At 32.4% G+C, this 21,653-nt stretch overlaps 2 protein-coding genes across 2 annotated transcripts; both read right to left on the reverse strand.

Annotated features, from left to right (window-relative positions):
• Nucleotides 1–15,761: 15,761 nt before the first annotated feature.
• LOC128395956 (serine/threonine-protein kinase hippo-like) lies at nt 15,762–16,748 on the reverse strand. Its single transcript, XM_053356455.1, has one exon. The coding sequence runs from the start codon at nt 16,595–16,597 to the stop codon at nt 15,986–15,988; it is 612 nt and encodes a 203-aa protein (XP_053212430.1). The 5' UTR covers nt 16,598–16,748; the 3' UTR covers nt 15,762–15,985.
• A 133-nt stretch (nt 16,749–16,881) lies between these two features.
• LOC128396035 (probable serine/threonine-protein kinase mkcC) lies at nt 16,882–21,570 on the reverse strand. Its single transcript, XM_053356555.1, has 3 exons — nt 21,437–21,570; nt 19,000–21,273; nt 16,882–18,081 (listed from the first exon to the last, which is right to left on the reverse strand). Exons 2-3 carry the CDS (start codon nt 21,130–21,132, stop codon nt 17,035–17,037), a joined length of 3,180 nt encoding a protein of 1,059 aa, XP_053212530.1. The 5' UTR covers nt 21,133–21,273; nt 21,437–21,570; the 3' UTR covers nt 16,882–17,034.
• Nucleotides 21,571–21,653: the final 83 nt, after the last annotated feature.

Here is a 21,653-nt window from a genome sequence, read left to right on the forward strand (position 1 = left end):
TGTAGGACATTTATGAAATGTAAGATGATGTCGACGGGGAAATTTTCCAAGGCACTTATCACAGACAAAGGGTTTATCCTTTTTGTGTACCAGTCTATGAGCTTTCAATTGATTTGAGTCTGAAAACTTTGAATGACATCCAGAGACATCACAAGCATAAGGCCGTTCACCTGTACCCATACGCTCATGATTCTGTAAAACATGTTCATGTCCAACACTGGGCGAGCCATTTGAATTAGTTGAGTCCATGGGTGGAAACATTTTCAGGCTTAATGTGTTTAAGAAATTGGGAAGCCTTGATTGTTGAATAATTGTTGACGATTGAAGAGAAAATTCTACTCTATTGAAAGAAACATAAATTAGAATTTAACAATTATCGGTGGGAAGCTGATTGAATGGAAGTAACTTTAAGATGGTTGACAACATAAAAGAACAATTTTCTTCTTTTGGATTAGATTTTCTCTTCTTTTTTTTCAAACACTTTTTTATGCTTTTTTTCCTTCTGGTTAACAAGTAAATCACAATGAGAAAGAAACAAAAAACTATCGGTCAGTTAGTTGTTGTTGTTATAATAACAATGTAACATTGTCAATGTTATTGTTTAGAAATCAACTGGTCCAAGTTGAGAAAAAAAAAAGAAAAGAAAATCGCGCGAAATTTGAATCGGAGAAATTTTACGAAAAAAAGTTAATTCAAATTAGAATTTTATTGGTTCAGTTTTTCGATTGTTGATTAATAGACTAATTTATTCTAGTTCAATATTATTGCTATAAAAAATTTCGTTTTTACTTTTTCTTTCACATTTTTAGTTTAGGAAGCTCTTCGTTGGACAAAAATCTAATAAAATCAAAATCGCTTTCTAATAAAATTGATCGAGATAATGGTTGATATTGGGAAGGTTGTTGGTGTTGTTGTAGTTGTGGTGGAGATTGAAGTTGAATTTGGTGATGAATTGAGTTAATTGAGAAACTTAATTAGTTTTATTGATGATGATGATGATCGTAATCACAATCAAGAATTTTACTCTCCTTTGGTAAATTTAATTCAGTAAATCGAGTATCCCAGTTCCTTGGGGCGAATCATATTACCAAACATCCATATCCTGGATGAACAACTAGACGGAAACAATTAACTAATCAAATTTGATTGTTTCAAACTTTTACTTACCGAATCTTATTCTTCACTCCATTCACTGTACATCTAAATGAATTTTTCAAACTGTCAAATAATGCTCCGAGCAAAAGTATTGGGAATCAGTTAATCATGATTAGTTCGAGAATGGATAAGGTTTAATTTTTCCCAATACTTTTGCTTGGAGCTTTACTCACCGAATTATATTGATCACTCTATTCGTTGACTAACTGTTTGTTTAAATCAAAATCGTTGAATAATCTAACATGTATACAGTTGGGTAAATGAGACTATTGTCTATGCAGAATTAAATAAATTTATTTATTTTGTAATCAGTCTCAATGATTATGTCATCGATAATACAAATATGAGTTTTCCTCGGACCAATTTTTATATTTCTTCAAAACTCATCGAGTAAAACATTGACATTATCATGAAGAGTGACCTGCGATGAATATCCTGTTGAGAAGAACGAGAAATAAATGAATTGTTAATATGCCAATTACCTTATAACTTTACCTTTGAATTTGATCAACTTAAGAGCTTCTTTTGTAAAGTCAACAATAATCTGCATCGGAGATACCAAGTGGCCTGAATCGCTAGATGCTCCAATACCAGCGAGTACATTAGTAACAAAAGTGTCTACATTAATTTTAAGGGTCTTTTCCACATCCAAATCTAGATCGTAACAATTAATTGATTTTGTACCATTAAAAAACTTCCAAAATTAGTTGGACAACTTACCAGGAATATTGAGATGGTTAATCAAACTTGTAACAAATCGAGTCGCTGCTAATACTTTGTCTTCTTCGAGATAGATTATTCGAGTTACCACTGATAAAAAGTGAATATTTTCGAAACTGATTCACTTAAATCAACTATTATTGATTGAAGAAAATCAAAAATGTCATGAAAATTATTTTCTGTGTCATCAGAATAATTGAATATAAATATTTACATGGTAATAAATCTCCGGTCAAAAGACTGTCGATGAGATTTATAAGATTTTCTTTGTTGTTGAGTTTAGAATCCCAAACTAAATTGAATTAAGTGAAATTGATAAAATAAGTTTCTCAGTTGATTATCAATCGAGCAATTACCTGGCGTATAACCAGCATCAAATTGTTGATCGATTTGCCGAACAACATTGGATTCAAGGGAACCATCGATTTGCCAGCCTGTAATTCAAATGAGAATCTCAATCAATTAGTATGAAAATTATCGAAAAGTTTAAATTTTCATCATAACAAAATTACCTTTGAGATGTTCAATTTAGTCTACATATAGTTGAACGTACGCCCTGGTTTCATTACTAATTTGTTATTATATTATTATACATATTATATTAGCTTTTGAGTTGAGAAATTAAAATTAACTAGTTACAAGGAGTAAATCTAGTTATCTTCAACTAAATCTATTACTTACTATTTTCAACTGGATTAGCTTTGATTGTTGAGATGAGAGTAACAATAATTAAAGTAAGTAACATGTTCATATAATAGATTTTAGATTTTTCAATCATATAAATATTCAATTGTCTAGTAGTTTAATTGATATTAATTAAAATTTTCTTTTTATACAAATTTCATTTTATATTATCTCTCTCGTAGGAGTCGCACCGAAAACATCATACTCGAAATACACTGATTTTATATTGTCCTAAGTAACTGACAGAATATTAGATAGAAAGACAATAGAAATTATATAAATTAATCAATTAACGTTTCATTCATGATCTGAGATCTTGCAGGTAGATAATCATTACTATCAACATGGGTTAATTCTGTTGATTTCAATCAAATTTGGAATATAATCTATCATATGCTCTCTATCAGTTTCATTGAAGTGGGTCTCATGATCGCTACTCTTAATCTATTAATCTTCACTTAACATTATTGAAAATGATATGAAATCCAAAGATGCAACGAATCTCTTAATCAAGTACAATTGTGAACATTGACAAATCACAATTATAATTGTTTCATATTGCCTTAATTTCACTGATTATTCAAAAAAGCAACATCCACAATAGATGTACTAAATAAAAGACAATTGAAACAATTAATCCTATGACAATCATGGTTATTAAAGTGATATCAAAGAGTAGAATGTTTTATTAAAAGTGAAATGATTTAGATATCATTGTTTTATATCAGTTATTATCCCTCATATGGTTACAATTAGTTTCGTTTTTCGTTGGTCTCATGAACATTATCAAAGTTTTGCTGATTAAATGAACAAAGAAATGGAAGATGCAATTTTCAGTTCATATTGGACATTTAAGTTACTATCGTACTCCAACTGGCGTAAAGAAATATTAGTTAAATGATATTCATTTAGTTCCTTTGAATGTTTCACTGATCATTGGTTAAAACGAAAGTCTAATTGTTGGTAATTAGTTTGTTAGATAAATGAAAGATTATCGAGTAATTAAAGGTCAGTTTATTAAGATACATTTGGTATCTATAATTAGATAAAAAAAATTTCATAATAAAAGTTGAAAGAATTTGTTCAAAGCAATAGTGTCTTGGATAATTAACAGAGCAAATTTATTGATGGACGAATTGATGTTTGATTTTCAATTTCATTTTCCATTTCGAGGTCAAGATTAGTTATTCGTTTAGGAAGCTCATAGTAGGACAAAAATCGAATAAAATCAAAATCACTTTCTAATAAAATCGATCGAGATAATGGTTGATATTGGGAAGGTTGTTGATGTTGTTGTAGTTGTGGCTGTAGTAGTGGTGGAGATTGAAGTTGAATTTGGTGATTAATTTGAGATGGTGATTTAGGAGGTAAATGAAGCGGAAGTTGAGCTTGTGGTTGGGGCTGTGGTTGAAGTTACAACCTAAGAGGCTATGGAGAACATACCCCCAGGGAAGAAGGAAGCAAAATTTTGAGGTAGAAAAGGGTTTGAAGGTGGGGTCGCTGTCGAACTGGTTGATGAGGTTGTCGGTAGTTTAGAGGTTGTTGGTGTGGATGCAGTTACAGAAGGGTTTAGTAAACCACTGAATGATAATCGATGAAGTGGTTTTAAGGGATGATGATGATTATTATTGTTGTTGCTATGATTATTGTGATGATGAGAATCAGATGAAAAATTGTAGAAACTATCATCTTCCTTTTTGGACATTATCTTGAGAGGATGGGTTGGTTTTCGACGTGATTTTGATGAGGCATCGCTATTATGGTGTTGAGTTAATGATGAGCTTTGTTTTTGTTTAAGATGTTGAGGTTGGCTTGATGCAATTAATTCAGTTTGAGTTAATTGAGTTCCTGAATGTGCTGCTGGAGGTAAAGTGTTATTATGATTACTACTACTACGAGAACTATTATTTGGTAATACATGTAAGGAGGAAAGGTGATGATGATGAGGATGATGATGGTGTGAACATGTTGTTGTTGGTGATAAGAGGGAAGATGATGAGAGGTACTACCACTACTACTACTAAGTGCTGTTTGATGGTGGTGAAGATGATGACCACTTGGTCCACCAGTAAGAAGATGAGAAAACAAAGGAAAAGATGATGATGATGATGATGATGATATGGATGAAACGGTTGGAGAAGATACAGTTGCGGTTGCAGGTGAATGAGCTGACCCATGGCTTGAATTTGTCTCCCTTTAATGATCCCGATATTGAATGAACTGGACCTGATCTATTGCTATTTGAATAGTTATTAACAATATTACTATTATTCATAGTAATATTAATACATGTATTAGCTGTTGGTTGAACCATTGAAATTGGACTTTTAACTCGTAGTAAATGATGTACCGTTGATGGCGATGGTGATGAGGGCGATGAACCACTCGCACCAACAATACTTGAACCAACGGGAACAATACCAGTACCACCACCTCCTCCTACAACAGCTAATGTACTACTGGCACCATTTTTTTCATATGCTCTCTGTCGGCGTACACGAAGAGTGTTGGGATCTGTAGGACATTTATGATACTTAAGATGATGTCGACGGCGATATTTTCCAAGGCACTTATCACAGACAAAAGGTTTATCCTTTTTGTGTACCAGTCTATGAGCTTTCAATTGATTTGAGTCTGAAAACTTTGAATGACATCCAGAGACATCACAAGCATAAGGCCGTTCACCTATAAGGGTACGCTCATGATTCTGTAGAACATGTTTATGCCCAACACTGGGCGAGCCATTTGATTTAGTTGAGTCCATGGGTGGAAACATTTTCAGACTTAATGTGTTTAAGAAATAAAGTTAATCATGTGATAAGACAGATAACACAAACGTTAAATTGAGAAGCTTCGATTGCTGAATCAATGGTGACGATTAAAAAAAATATTCTAATTAAAGAAACAAAAAAGTTTTTGGTCCAGGGTAAAAAACAAATACTAAGCAAATAGACAAATAACCGACAAATACACAAATACCGCACAAATACCGCCAAAATCAAAAGCCGGCGAAAATGAAAACAGCTGATTACAATGTTTTCATTCAAAAAGTTTTTTTAATGCTTATTTAGCTTTTGGATTTAGATTTTAAAGTGTTTTATAATTGTGATTCTACATTAAAATTTAACAAATCAGCAATAAGATGAGTGTTGATTCTCAAGCTAGAGGTAAGAATTAATTTACCATTGATAGATAATTTGAATTTACAAATGTTTTTTTATTACAAAATTTCAGATGATTTTGAGGTTACACACATGGAAGTTCTAGAACTATTACAGAATGGAAATCCTGTTAATACCATGGTACCGTGTGATCCAGAAGTTAATGTGCCTTATCTTCTAAAGAAAAGAGGAAACGATTATCGGATCGACCCTTGGGTGTGGTTCATTGGACCTACAAGAAAACTGAAGGAGGATATTAAAAAAAGCTTCAGCTATGTTTTGATTGGAAAAGAAGCCGGAAAAAATGTTACATCAACAAAGTTTAAGAGGCTAATTTATACGATGGACGGTAAGAAATAGAATAGAAAAATTTAAACTGAGCACATTGGACTTGTAACTAAAAATGACCAAAACAAGCTTTTTAAACCATTTGGACAGTGGTTTGCTTATTTGTACAAATATTTGTCTATTTGTACGAATTTGTGTATTTGTTTACTATTTGGTTTTTACTCTATCCCAAAGTTTTTTCAAAATTATCGGTCAGTTGGTTGTTGTTATTGTTTAGAAATCAACTGGTCCAAGTTGCGAGAAAAAGAAAATCGCGCGAAATTTGAATTGGAGAAATTTTACGAAAAAAAGTTGATTTAAATTAAAAGGACACTCTGCAAAAAATTAGACTTTTTAGTTAAGAGTTGAGATTTTGTGTATTTGTAGGGCCAAAAATATAAAGTCTAAATATGTTTATCTTTTTCTGGTCTGATCAGTAGTTTTCGAGAAAATCAAGTTCGAAGTTTAAACTTCAGGTCGCTTTTTCTCAGAAACGATAAATTTTTAGATCATGAAATTTTTATTTTACCGACAAATTTTCATGCCCTTACAGAAAATCAGATTTGTTTTGGTTCAGTTCGGGTTTAGGCTAACACACTGTTTCCATTTAAATGTTACCTCGAAGGCACTAATTCTAAGGGGAGTCTCGAGTAAAATGGAACTTAAAATGTAAAACAAGTTTCTTCTTTCAAATGTACTGATGATTAAGACGAGAAGACGAAGATGAGGATGGTATGTATCATGAAATTATCTCTCTTAATGGTAACTATGGACTTAACAAGAGATAAACAAGAAGAACAGAAGAGAGATTAGGTCTATGTTTCCGGACAATCCACCACTCTGCGAACAGCCGTGTGGTGCCGCACTGCTCGATGTTGGCTAGTGGTACTGGACCGCGCTATCTTGCGCTTTTGCCGGCAGACCTTACTAGTCGTCTATGGCGGTACTATTTTTTCTTTAATTGTTACTCAATTTTTCATTTTTACAAGTAAGTAAATGTCTAGGCCCTAGACTCTAGGGTATGTCACTAGCTCCTCCAGAGCCGATTCTCCTCCGTCTTACCCCTTCTAGGTGTCATCACCTAGGGACGCTGACTCCCTCGCAGGAGTCATTGCAGCTGACAAATGCTGACCTCTCATTCTCATTGGGTCATCATCGACTAATGCATCACCGGTCTCGAACCTACAACCTCGATTAACGAGGACAGTGGCTTCAACCCTCTGCGCCAGAGAGAAGATGATGATGCAGGGAAAGGAAGGAAATGATAATCGATAACAATAGTATTTTGATCTTCTTTTTTGTTTTATATTCTCTTCTTGTTTGTGGGCTAATGATGGCACGGGAATTCAGGGGAATTCAAGGTAGTTCAGGGGAAGAGTTTTGTTATCTTTTCCAATTCATAGGGTTACTGGTACTTTGTACTCACAATCACTTTGAATTCCTTCGGAACCATAATAATCACTCGTAAACAGCGTCCGATCTTTTGTTGGCTTCTATTTATTAAGAACGATGATTAAAGATCATCATCATGAAGATCGTGGAGATAATTGAGTCAATTGAGATGAAATGAAAGATGAACGATAAACATAAAGATGAGAATTAATATCCACAAGTAGAATTCACAATCACAATCACAAAACAAGCAGCAAAAATGAGAAAAAGAGAAAAAAGAAAAACATTTAACGATAAAACAAATTGATTGGAATTTACTGATCAACTGGTTAACTGATAAATCGATTAATAAATTACCTTGTTCACTTAGTGTTTTTCAAATCTCTAGCTGAGCATAAAGTAAATCACCACAAACTTGAGCTTGTTCCTTGAAATCTGATTCAGATAAGGAACACAAACTCATTCCATCCAAGTGAAAATAATTAAGTGGAAACATTGGTAATCCGAATTGTTCATTTTGCCATGATAACCATGAAATCCCAAGTCAGTCTTGAACAGTCCAAGTGAATGGATCTGATTAAGAACAGATTAATATGAGAATATGGATTCAGATTAGGATTCATGTAAAGAATAAAAAAAGAAAAGAAAAAGTTACTTGGTGATATTCGATGATTCTCTAAGAATCGCTTAACTTCTTGATGACAAGCTTCGACTTCGAGATTGGAAACCCTCGTCGTCGATGTGTTTGGGCCAAAGGGATTCCAATGGATCATATGGAGATGATGACAATGTCGAGAGGGACGAAGGACTCGGACAATTGGACATGATTGATAGTGAAAAAGATGAAGATAAAAACGATTGATATAAAAAGAATATGCAATCAATATGAAAATTATCAATTGACTTTCCTAGAAAGTAAATGAATTTATCATGTAAATATCTATTGAAATTTACTATTGACTTTCCTAGAAAGTGAATGAATTGGTTCATGGAAATGGTCATGATAATTTAGTATTGAATTTCTTAGAAAGTCAATGTTTAAGAAACGTCATCTTAAGGGATTATCATGGGATATTGGTGTTTAATTTAATTTTAACAATTTAACCTTAATTGGGATACAATTTACTAATTGTCATGTTTTTCTTTATATAATCTTACTGATATAAAAACCCAATCGATTAACAATTTAAGTTAAGTTAATCATTTTACTTTCATCTAATCATCATTACAATTTTACAATAAAATTATCTGTTTAACTAACTGAGTTTAATTGTGTTCTGAGTTACTATTTATCAACTGGTTATGGGTCCAGATACGCTTAGAGGTAGTAATTCATTGGTAAACTCTCCGTGTTTAGTGGATATTTTTAATGGTAAACATTTCGATGTTTGGAAATTTAAGATGATGAACTTCCTGAAAAGAGAAGGTCTTTGGTATGTAGTCAATGAGACTGTAGATACAGGTGACCAAAGAAAAATCGATTTATTCAATCGGAATAACGAAAAAGCTCTTGGATTATTGTGCTGTTGTGTTGGTTCAAAATATATTTATTTAATCAAACACGCAGAAAAGGCTGCCGAAGTTTGGAACATATTGGTTCGAACATTCGAGCGAAAAGACTTAGCAAAGAAATTTATTGTTAAGCAAAAACTTTCTAACTTTAAAATTAAGTCTAATCAACCTTTGATTGATTCGATTGCTGAGTTAGAGCGTTTGTGGTCTGAATTGGGTTCTATTGGTGATCCAATAAGTGATGGTGATAAGGTAATTGAGTTACTAGGTAAGCTACCATCAGAATACAAACATTTTGTATCAGCTATTCGTGTATCATTGGATATTATTAAGTTCGAAGATCTCATCGCTCGTTTATTAATTGAAGAAGATCACATGAAAATTGAAACGGTTCATGAACATGAATCAGCTTTGGTGACCAAGACAAAATTCAAATATAAAACAATAAAATGTTATTTGTTTTGAGTGTCAAGAAAAGGTCATTATAAACGAGACTGTCCGACTTTGAAAATAATAGAAAAGATAAAAATGATTACAAGAAAAAGTTTGAGAGACAAAGTCCAACTAATGAACATGCACTTACAATGGTCAGTCATGATAAAGATTCTGACAATTGGGTTATTGACTCAGGAGCTTCTAACCATATGAGTTGGAATAAGAAATGGTTCAGAAATTATTATGAAACTCCAGGTAAAAGTGTAACTCAAGCTGATGGTACATCGATGGATGTCAACGGTATTGGTGATATTGAACTTTTATCAGAATTTGGGACTAAATTTATTCTTAAAAACGTTTACCATGTACCAAAATTAGCAATCAATTTGTTTTCCATGGGTCAAGCTGAAGATAATGGAGCTACTTGTACATTTAAAAATGGACAATGTAAAGTTTATCTTGCTAATAAGTTGATTGTTGTTGGTGAACGAAAAGTGAAACTTTACTATTTGCGAGTTAATCAAATTGATCAAGATTACTCGTTAGTAAATATCGAGGAAGAGAAAGTCGAAAGTGAAGATAAAACGATTCCAATTGGTAATATTAATCTTTGGCATCTTCGATATGGTCATTTGAATTATGATAATATGACCAAGATGGTTAGAGAAAATATTATCGATGGTATTAACCTTAAAGGTGAGAAGTCTGATATTTGTAAAGGTTGTTTGAAAGGAAAAATGACCAAGCACAAGTATCCAGCTCGAACTATGGTTAAAACTGAATCAGTTTTGGACTTGGTACATTCAGATATTTGCGGTCCAATCAGAGTACCATCTTTTTCTGGTTGTCGTTATTTTATAACTTTTATTGATGATTTTACCAATTGGGTAAAAGTGATTCCAGTAAAAGAGAGAAAAGAAATTTTCAATGAATATAAAATATATGAAGCTGAAGTTTCGACTCTTCATGGTAAAAATATTAAGTGTTTTAGATCTGATAATGGGCGAGAGTATTTATCATCTGAATTTACGAATTTCTTAAAAGAAAAAGGTACTAAACATGAAACTAGTATCGCTTATGCTCATGAACAAAATGGTGTAGCCGAACGAATGAATCGAACTATTCGTGAAATGGCTTGTTCGATGTTACATCAAGCCGAACTACCATTAGAATATTGGGCGGAAGCAGCTATGACCGCTGGTTATTTAAGAAATCGTTGCATATCCAAAGCTATTGGTGATGTTACTCCATTCGAAAAGTGGAAAGGCCGAAAACCTAATGTTCAACATCTTAGAATATTTGGATCGAAAGCTTTTGTTCGTGTTCCATCGGAACAACATCTCAAGATCGAACCAAAGTCGATCGAAGTTCTATTTGTTGGATATGGTGTAAACAAAAAGGGTTATCGATTAATCAATTTATCAAATAACAAAATCATTTATGGGAGAGACGTTATTTTTGACGAAAAATCAATTCTCATTAAGCAAAATGATTCAATGATTAATCAATTTGAACTTATCGAAAATGACTTAACTGATTTATCTCAAGTTGAAAGTTCAAATGAGAAAACACTGATAACTTTAAACAATGAACCAGAAAGTTATCAAGAGGCAATTGAATCAAATGATTCAGGTGAGTGATTAAAAGCAATTAACGAAGTGTATCAATCTCTAGTTAATAGTGGAACTTGGATATTAACCAAACGACCTGAGAATACAAATATTATTAAAAACAAATGGGTATTCAAAATGAAAAGCAATGAAAAAGGTGATGTTCAATATAAAGCAAGATTAGTAGCAAAAGGGTTTACTCAAGTCAAGGGTAAAGATTATCAAGAAACCTTTGCTCCAGTTGCAAAATTTGCGACATTGAGATTATTAATCTCGTTGGCCGTTAATTTTGATTATATTGTTCATCAACTCGATGTTAAAACTGCTTATTTGAACGGTAAATTGGAAGAAGAAATTTACATGGATCAACCTGAAGGTTTTGTTGATGATCCTGAACTTGTTTGTAAACTAAAACGAAGCTTGTATGGACCTAAACAGTCAGGAAGAAATTGGAATCATTTGTTCAATGATTTTATCACTAAACTTGGATTTACACGAACTCAATCGGATAATTGTCTGTATTTCAATGAAAGTGAATCTAAACGAATTTATGTATTAATTTATGTTGATGATTTGCTTATATTTGGGAAGAAAATTGAGATGATCAATATTCTCAAGGAACAATTGAAAACGAAGTTCCAAATGAAAGATCTTGGTGAACTTAAGTATTTCCTTGGAATCGAATTTGATATTGATCAAAAATCACAAACAATTAAAATGCATCAATCAAAATACATCAAATTTATACTTGAAAAGTATAATATGATTGAATCTAAATCAAGTAAAACTCCAACGGATTTATCAGTTAAATTATCGAAATCAACTGATATAAATGCTGATATTAGTTATCCTTATTCAAGTGCTGTAGGTGCATTAATTTATTTGTCAACTTGTACTCGACCAGATATTACGTTCGCAGTGGGAGTAGTTAGTCAATTTATGACTAATTACAATCGACAACATTGTTTGGCTGTCAAACGAATCTATCGATACTTGAAAGAGACAATGAATTATGGATTGTTGTTTGACAAATCTAATGATCAACTAGTTGTTGGTTATTCAGATTCTGATTATGCATCTTGTATTATGGACAGAAAAAGTATCAGTGGGTTAACTATTTTCAACTTTGGTAATCTAATTGTTTGGGGTAGTAAGAAACAATCAACAGTTTCGCTATCGACTGCTGAAGCCGAGTATGTGGCTTTGACTGTGTGTACAAAAGAGATAATTTGGTTGAAATCTTTATTAACTGAACTTGGTTTTATCTTCGAAAAACCAATCGTCATAAATGAAGATAATCAATGTGCAATCGCTTTGGCAAGAGATCCAGTGTCTCAATCACGATCTAAACACATTGATATTAAATATCATTTTATCAGAGAAAAGGTTAATGATAAAATAATAGCAATTTATTATTTACCAACTGAGAATATGATTGCCGATATTATGCCAAAATCGTTACCACGAGAAAGATTTGAAAAATTAAGATCGCAATTGAAAATTATTAATATTAATTGAGTGGGAGAAAAAGAATATGCAATCAATATGAAAATTATCAATTGACTTTCCTAGAAAGTAAATGAATTTATCATGTAAATATCTATTGAAATTTACTATTGACTTTCCTAGAAAGTGAATGAATTGGTTCATGGAAATGGTCATGATAATTTAGTATTGAATTTCTTAGAAAGTCAATGTTTAAGAAACGTCATCTTAAGGGATTATCATGGGATATTGGTGTTTAATTTAATTTTAACAATTTAACCTTAATTGGGATACAATTTACTAATTGTCATGTTTTTCTTTATATAATCTTACTGATATAAAAACCCAATCGATTAACAATTTAAGTTAAGTTAATCATTTTACTTTCATCTAATCATCATTACAATTTTACAATAAAATTATCTATTTAACTAACTGAGTTTAATTGTGTTCTGAGTTACTATTTATCAACTGATATGATAAAGTATATGAAGAAGTGTATGAAGTGTATGAAGACGAAGGTGAGGTTTGGTTGAGACTCGAAAAATAAACACAATTCAATGTTCCATGTAACATGATGAGGAAGAAGAAAATGAAGAAGAGGAAGATGACGAAATGTTCTGAAGTCTGATGATTAATCAGATACACATGAGTGAATCGACTAAAGGTAGAAACTAAAAACTAGAATTAGGACAATCAAGCAAACACAAAATCACATATGAGATAGAGTACAAATGATGAAACAGGTAAAATGAAATCATGAAGCGTCTTTATGTATCATTAATGAAACGAATTAAGAAGTAGAAAGAAAAAAATGGTTGAATTAATATCAAAGAGTAATATAAGAAGAGACTGCGATCTCCTGAAAAAGAGCAGTTTAGGGATAAATCTCACGAGAGTCGCCACTGTCGTTTTTCTCTTTCTTTTTCCCTTTCGTTTTCTTCTTTTTCCTGTTATGATTTCCTCTCTTTCTTTTCTCTTTCTTTTCGTAAAAAATTGGTTAAAGGTTTTTGAATGTTTTTGAGGCCATTTTTCAACGGGATTTTGCTCTAATAAATGTCAAATACAAGCTCAAACAAAATCTCGTTGAAAAATGGCCTTAAAATCATTCAGAAAACTTTACACAATTTAGTTGACGAAAAGAAAGAGAAAAGAAAGAGAAAAACGACAGTGGTGACTCTCGTGAGATTTATACCCAAACTGCTCTTTTTGCTGTTGATCGCTCTCTCTTCCTTACTACTCTTTGATTAATATTCAAAGAGGAAAAACATTAAGAGTTAAAACGAAAATAAAAAGCCTAGAAATTAGAAAAGTTTTAGATGTAAACATCAACAACTTACTTCAACTGCTGAGATGAAAAGGTGATGAAGATGATGCGTATAATCAATATGATTATGTGATAATATAGATGAAAATGATAATGATAATGACAACAAACAGGGTGATGAAAAAATATGATTTTTATAAAGAGAGATGATTATGACACAAATAGAGAGATGTATTAAAATAAACAGGTGAAAAATGATTAGAATTAATCTGAAATAAACAGATAAAATTATGAGGATTACGAAATAACCAGATAAAATGATTGATAAACGTTGATAAAAAGAAATGAGAAAAAACTCATTCATTTATAAGAATTCTCGCTTTCTCAAACGTTATTTAATGATTAGTCAACGACCACCAAAAAGTTTAAAGTAATATTTAAAGATCAGAAAAAAGGTTAATGCTTTAGGCTTAATGGTTTTTGACTTAATAGCTTTAGGCTTAATGGTTGCAGGCTTAATCGTTTTTAAGATTAAAAGTATAATTTAATAATCATTAACAAGGTGAGGAAAAAGTAGGGTAGAAAAGTGAGTTGGAAAAGGTAAAATTAATGTTTTGGAAAAATGGGGGAAAGAAATCAGAACAGAAAGAGAGAGATGAGAAAAAGAAAGGGTAAAAGGGGAGAAGAGATTACAGTTTAATTGTAATTAATCAAGATCTGTGACAACAGCGATCTCTCAAATCATTTGCCGGAGTTGAAAAATGTGGAGAATAAAATTACCACCTTCAGATGACCTTGAAACGTGTTATTTTACCAATGACCTGAATGACCTTGACCTTTTGATAAAATCGCAAAAAACATCGGTAAAAATAGCTGAATAGCCCTGTATATAAGTATCGGGTATATAGGCACCATCACGAGCGTCACATTTGGTATCAAAAAGAACGTGGCAGAACATGGATTTTGTTGGTATAGCTGTGTTTGTTACGGCTGTGGTACTTGCTGATTGAGTTGTTGGAAATGAGGAATTTGATGCACTTCACTCGATAACGATTCTCGCCGAATCACTGGCATTGATGGAGCAAAGGTTGGCGGTGATGGTGAATTAGAGAATGGAAATGTAGAAACTGAAGAGAGGGACGATGGAGATGATGGAATGTCACCAAACTGAGGTGCGATAATTAATAATCCTTGTTAAGGTTCATGAGGAGAACTTCGAGGAGTAGCACTGTTTAAAAGGCAGACATATTTAATACAGCTAGATCACACTTTTCGAGGTCGAAAACGATTCATTCTTATAGTCTTGGTTAAATGACGATGATTGGACTTATTCAGACATTTTTAAGTATTGTAGTCTCAGATATTAGCCCTCGAAGATCAAAGGCCACTTTCTCATTCCGGTAAAACTGTTGATCAAATGGAAAAAGTGCTCGATCCAATATGTTAGCCCATACTAGGGTAGTCTCAAAAATAAGTTTCGGATTATTCTCGACACTAGGGGCTAATCGCGGTCCATTTATTTACGGAATTATGACCGGAGCACTTTGGACATTTTTTTCACCAAAACAAATCTAATTTTCTGTAAGGGCATGAAAATTTGTCAGTAAAATAAAAATTTCATGATCTAAAAATTTATCGTTTCTGAGAAAAAGCGACCTGAAGTTTAAACTTCGAACTTGATTTTCTCGAAAACTACTGATCAGACCAGAAAAAGATAAACATATTTAGACTTTATATTTTTGGCCCTACAAATACACAAAATCTCAACTCTTAACTAAAAAGTCTAATTTTTTGCAGAGTGTCCTTTTAATCTGTTCAGCGCTTCGATTGTTAATTAATAAACTAATTTATTCTATAATATTATTTCAATAGGAAATTTTTTTATCACAATTGTTAAAGAGTTTAGTTAATTTTCTTTGGATAATTTTACTTTTTACTACTGAATGTTTTACTGATCATTGGTTAAAACGAAAGTCTAATTGTTGGTAATTAATTTGTCAGATAAATGAAAGATTATCGAATAATTAAAGATCAGTTTATTAAGATACATTTGCTCTTTTCGTTAATTAATATGATTAATATAAAAGTTGAAACAATTTGTTCAAGGCAATAGTGTCTATTGGATAATTAAAAGTGTAAATTAATTGATGGACGAATCGATGTTTGATTTAATTGTCTCTCAAATATTCTCAGATTGATTATTTGGAGAAAATTCTGAGGATTCATTTGAGCTTTTATCAGAAATTTTGTTGTTGATTTTGACATTTTCTTTTCGTTTCAATAGCATCGAGGATCCTTTGTCTTTTAGCTGCGTATCGATGTCTAAGTTTTTCAATTTCATTTTCCATTTCGAAGTCAAGATTAGTTATTCGTTTAGGAAGCTCTTCGTTGGACAAAAATCTAATAAAATCAAAATCACTTTCTAATAAAATTGATCGAGATAATGGTTGATATTGGGAAGGTTGTTGATGTTGTTGTAGTTGTGGCTGTAGTAGTGGTGGAGATTGAAGGTGAATTTGGTGATTAATTTGTGATGGTGATTGAGGAGCTAAATGAAGCGGAAGTTGAGCTTGTGGTTGGGGCGATGGTTGAAGTTGTTGTTGCAATTGTAATTGTTGCTGTTCTCGATTTCTTTCAAAGTGTTGCATAAAAGAGGGTTTTAATGTCCGATCGTTATAATCGTCGTCCGCTTTATCATTGATAATTAATGTTCCAAGATTTGATTCAACATCGGAAACTGTTGCCATCGTTTTAACTGTCGCTGATTTAGCGTTAACACCTTGACTTGTGTCATTAGCTGTTTCATAAGGTGTCACTTTAAGTGTTTGACTGTTCAAACTTGGAACCATAGTTGATGAATTACAGTCGTTCAAGTTCAATATGAACAATTTAAAGAGACACTGAAACGGCTTAAAGATCAAATGAAACGGATTAGCGACTAAAAAGATTAAGAATATTTTTTAAAATTCAAGTGAAACGTTTTAAAGGTGATCAGAAACAATTTAAAAAGTGTTTCGTTTTCAGTTCATTCAAATTCATTGAAAACCTTCAATTCATGATGATTTGACCACCACAACATTTTTAGATTCATCCAATCATGTTAACAAAGCATTTGCGACAGTCAAATTTCAATTAATTGTAAGAGGTGATTTTCATTGATTTACAAATTTCTTGGACATTAGCTGGTTCTATACAAATCTCATAGAGAAAATGAAATACTTTTTAAATTGTTTCTGATCACCTTTAAAACGTTTCACTTGAATTTTAAAAAATATTCTTAATCTTTTTAGTCGCTAATCCGTTTCATTTGATCTTTAAGCCGTTTCAGTGTCTTTTTAAATTGTTCATATTGAACTTGAACGATTGTAATATCTTCATCTCCGATCCAACCTTGTTTAAATTGCTCTTTTTGAATCATATTGGCTTCTTGTATCATATGGATTAATGTGCTAACCGGTAAAGCTTTATTAATAAACTCGTGCTGAAGTAAACTACTTGCTGAGGCTCGATGTTCTGGATTTTTTACCAAACAACGTGAAACAAAATCAATAAATTCAGTTGACCAACGATCAGGGTCACGAAAAGACGGCGGCGGTTTAGTTGGGATCATGAAAATGGCTCTCATCGGATGAATATCTCCATAAGGTGGTTTACCTTCAGCCATTTCAAGAGCTGTCACTCCAAGTGACCAAATATCAGCTAAACAATCATAACCAATCTCTTGGATAACCTCAGGTGCCATCCAAAATGGTGTCCCAATTACGGTGTTACGCTTAGCCATTGTATCGGTAAGTTGACCTGCTACACCGAAATCGGCTAACTTGGCATGTCCTTCGCTGTTTAAAAGGATATTACCTGCTTTTATATCTCGATGAATCTTACGACGAGCATGAAGATACTCTAAACCAAGAAGAGTGTCTTTCAATATGGTGGCGATTTCTTCCTCTGAAAGAGTTTTCTTTCTCAATCTCATTATATCGCTTACACTTCCACCTCCACAATACTCCATCACAATCCATAGATCACTTCCTTGGCTTTTACCTTTGAAATAACTTCCATAGTATTTTACCACATAAGGTGAATCACATTGTTGCATGATAAATATTTCTTTAATTATCTCTCCAAGATCACTTTCAACAGGCACTTGTTTGATTGCTAAAACTTGTCCAGATTCCTTGTGTAGAGCTTTGTAAACTGCTCCATATGAACCTTCACCTAATTTACAAATTATATCGAAAACTTCCTCGGGTGGACGAGTTAAAGCTTCTTCACTCAATTTACCAAGGGTACCCATTTGATAAACAAAATTAATTATTCCCCATTGGATCTCTGGTTAATTGGTACAATCACAAATAAACGTTTACATCAACAGTTAAATGCAAATTGGGTTTTGCTTTGTTTTACAAAGGCCACACAGTTAATAACGATCGATGGGAATGATTCCGAAACAGCACATTGTCCCTTTACGATAGAAGATCAAATAATTTGATTTACATTTAATTCTGCGAATCAAATTATCGTCGGTTAATTAAAACACTAAAAAAAGTGAAAATCAATTTTTGTCGTTTTGTAAACAAATCACCGAGATGTTTTTTAAGAAAACATTTATTTTCTCACTTTGATCTAAATTTTATCAGTTTAATTAATAGAATTGTTGACAATTAATTAATCTCTCGAATAGAATAAAAGAAAAATTTACTTTTAGATTTAGAATTAAGAGTCAATTAAATTATCGGTCAATTGTTGTTGTTGTTTTAAAGAGAAAGCAACAAGTCCGAGAAAAAGAAAGTAAAAGAAAGAGAAAGAAAAGAACAAGAGAAAAGCGGCAAATTTGAAAAGGAGAATTTCAATTTAATTTTTTAATTTGATTGGAATTTACATTTTAATTATAACGAGAGAGGTAAAAATAGGCGAAAACGAGATTCTTTAAAAAGAGGGAATGAAAAGGAATGCACAATTATTTCAGATAATTAATCTGAGATTTTAAGTTTAAATGATAAAAAGTTGAGAGAGAGAAAAGTTATCAAAATGAGAAAAATTGTCAAGTAGATTGTTGAATAAAATAGTTAACAAGATTAATCAAATTAACCTATTTTGGGAAGATTTGCACGATAATCAAAGGCACATAGGTTACGAAAAAAAAGAGTTTACGATTTAAATTAAACAGAATTGGTAAGAAATTAGGAAAAATTAAGAAATGAGATTATCAAGAAAAAAGATGAAAAAGAAAATCGATCAAGATGATAATTCACATGAATGTATTGTCTTCCATGTCATCGGCTGTTTTTGGAATTGAACTTGATCGAGTTTGGAATAGTTCACGAATTAGAGCGGATTTTTCTCTCTCTAAAATGGTTATTTTATCACTCTTCATACTAACCTCTTCGGTTAATAAACGATTCTGTTCCTTGAGTCGTTGAACAGTTACATTGGTTGACGATTCATTTGATCGACCATCAAGATATTGAGGTCGAACAAGATTATTAGAGGTGTTGGTTAAAAGTGGCCTTAAAGCGAGATTCATGTGAACCGGAAAACCTCTTAAATTATCCATGAGGGCAGCCAAGTGTTGATTAACTGTCAATATACGGGTTGCCTGGAAATTGATTCTCTCTTGATTAGCGTCTAATGAATAATCACCCGGATTGACAATTGTTTGTCCAATAAAACGAATCTTATTTTGAATATTATTGATACTTTTAATGTACCAATCTCGACCTCTCTCAACCATTTCCAATCCTTGGAGGAGAATCTCCTTCTCTTGTTCATATTGCTGAAGTCGTTTAATTGTGTTTATATCGATACCCGTTGTAATTGTATGACGACGAGCTTCACGTCGTTTACCATGACGAGTTCGAGCTGAAATGTTACTTGGTAAACCAAAATTTGAACTGAATCCCCAATCGTCATCATCTTGTAAAATTTTGGGTTGGGTTGTCAGAGATGTTGAACCAACGACATTATTATTATTGTTGCTGTGAGCCGATGTTGATGGTGCACTTTTGTCAAGAGTTGAAGTTATATTAGAGGCTAAATTGGGTGCGATTGAGGTTCCAGGGCCAAGAGCTATTGACGGAGGTAAGGGTGGATTTTTAGATCTATGGATGGCATTATTTTTCCATTCTTTAAGAATGTTGATAATTCGGTTTCTCATTGGTACTCGTTGATTTTTAGCATCATAACCAATCTTTGCTTCACTATTGTATTGTCTAAAAGCTGTTGAACCAACAATTGGTAAATTTGTTTCTGATGATGTTCCTGGTTGATCAAAGTTAATTGCATGTGGACGATTTTCCCTTAATTGTGGCATGCTAACAACACGATGATCAGATCTAAAATCTGAGGGACGATTTGGTAAAACTTCATCATTGCAAATATCTTCACAAGATGATGTTTTACCTGTTGGAGTTGGTGTTGGTGTTAGTGTTGTTGTTGTTGTTGTCGTCGTCGTTGTTGTTGTTGTTGTTGTTGTCGTTGCCTTTGCTGATGAAGTGTTTGTCGTAAATGTTGTAACTCCTGAGGGTATAAATGAGGTTGTGAATGCTGAAGATGATGAGGGTTTCAAGGTTGTTGATACATTTTCCGCTGACAAATGATAACCTGTAAAAGGTTGATACAACAATTCTTGGGGTCTAAGATTTATTGATTCGTCAATGGTACTACTATTTCTCATCATCTCAGAACTTGAGTTTATCCTTTCAAGTCCAGATCTTGGTCCTACAATTTCATGATTAGAATTAATTGTTGATGATCCAAGAATTTCGGCTGTTGATGTTCCCGGGTTACCTGCCGCGCCTTTCAGCTCATTGTTAATAGATGTTGATATTGATGAGGTATAAGCTGCAGTAGTTGTTGTGGTAATGGTTAAAGATGATGAAGGAGATGATGATGAAAATGAACCTGGATGATGATGATGATGATGAGGAGACGATGGTGAAGGTTGATTTGAAGTTGTGTCACGAGAAATACAAACAGCAATTGCATGACAAAATCCATCAAAATCAATACAATCATGAGAAGTTTGAAAAGAGTGAAAACATTCAATTAAACCTTGTGGCACATTAGATTCATTTTCAATGGTTTTCCATCTCATCTCTAATTCAGATAATTTGATAAAACCTAATTTAGATTCATCAAGCAGAGAGAAAAGTGACCTCAAGGCATCAACAAATTTCCGAGGTAATCCATTGGTACCATTAAATTGTAAATTGACATCATCATCATTATTATTATTATTATTTTTACTATTTGTTAAAACTTCTTTACCCAAATTGACAGTTGCTGTTGAAACTTGCTGCTGGTCAAAGGTTTCATTTGATCTGTTGGTCATTTTGCTTTCACCAGTCAACACAGGTTTCAATTCATTACCTTCATGATACTTCATGATGACGATGATAATTTCCTATTGACCGAGAAAAAAACAACAAATTCACCAAAATAGTAAAACAGTGAGAGTCAATCAAAGAGAACCAAGTTAAAATAAAAAAGAATCATAATTAACCAGGCAAATGTTACAAGAGAAAAACTAGAAAAGAATAGAATAAAAAAGAAAAAAGAACAAAAAATTACAAAGAGAAAAAGAAAAAGAAAGAGAAAAAGTGAGAGAAAAGAAAGAGAAAAGTGAGTTGAATGGAGAAGGCATGAAAATGGTTATTCGCTTTGTGGATGTGGTCGAGTGACTTTCTTACCTTGAGGCTTTTTGGCTGTTTATTTGAAATTTAATTCTAACAAAATGTTACCTCAGTTTACGTTCCATTGATTAACATTAATTGGTTACATTTAATTAAAAGAATTACAGTAATTAACTGAAACAAGAGATTTATGTGATTGTCACAACAACAAGAGAAAAGGTAATCAAAGAGTTTCAACTTTTCGCGGTTTTTTCATTTTCTATTCTAATTGATC

Source organism: Panonychus citri, unplaced genomic scaffold, assembly GCF_014898815.1.
Source record: "Panonychus citri isolate SS breed McGregor unplaced genomic scaffold, ASM1489881v1 Contig00142, whole genome shotgun sequence".
NCBI lineage: Eukaryota > Metazoa > Arthropoda > Arachnida > Trombidiformes > Tetranychidae > Panonychus > Panonychus citri.

What these genes read in the sequence shown, in the direction of transcription:
- LOC128395956 (XM_053356455.1), bottom strand. Translation starts at nt 16,597, where the DNA reads ATGGTTCCAAGTTTGAACAGTCAAACACTTAAAGTGACACCTTATGAA.
- LOC128396035 (XM_053356555.1), bottom strand. Translation starts at nt 21,132, where the DNA reads ATGAAGTATCATGAAGGTAATGAATTGAAACCTGTGTTGACTGGTGAA. An exon ending in TGGAAGACAATACATTCATG is followed by an intron (nt 18,082 to 18,999) that starts TGAATTATCATC and finishes TGTACCAATTAA; the next exon opens with CCAGAGATCCAATGGGGAAT.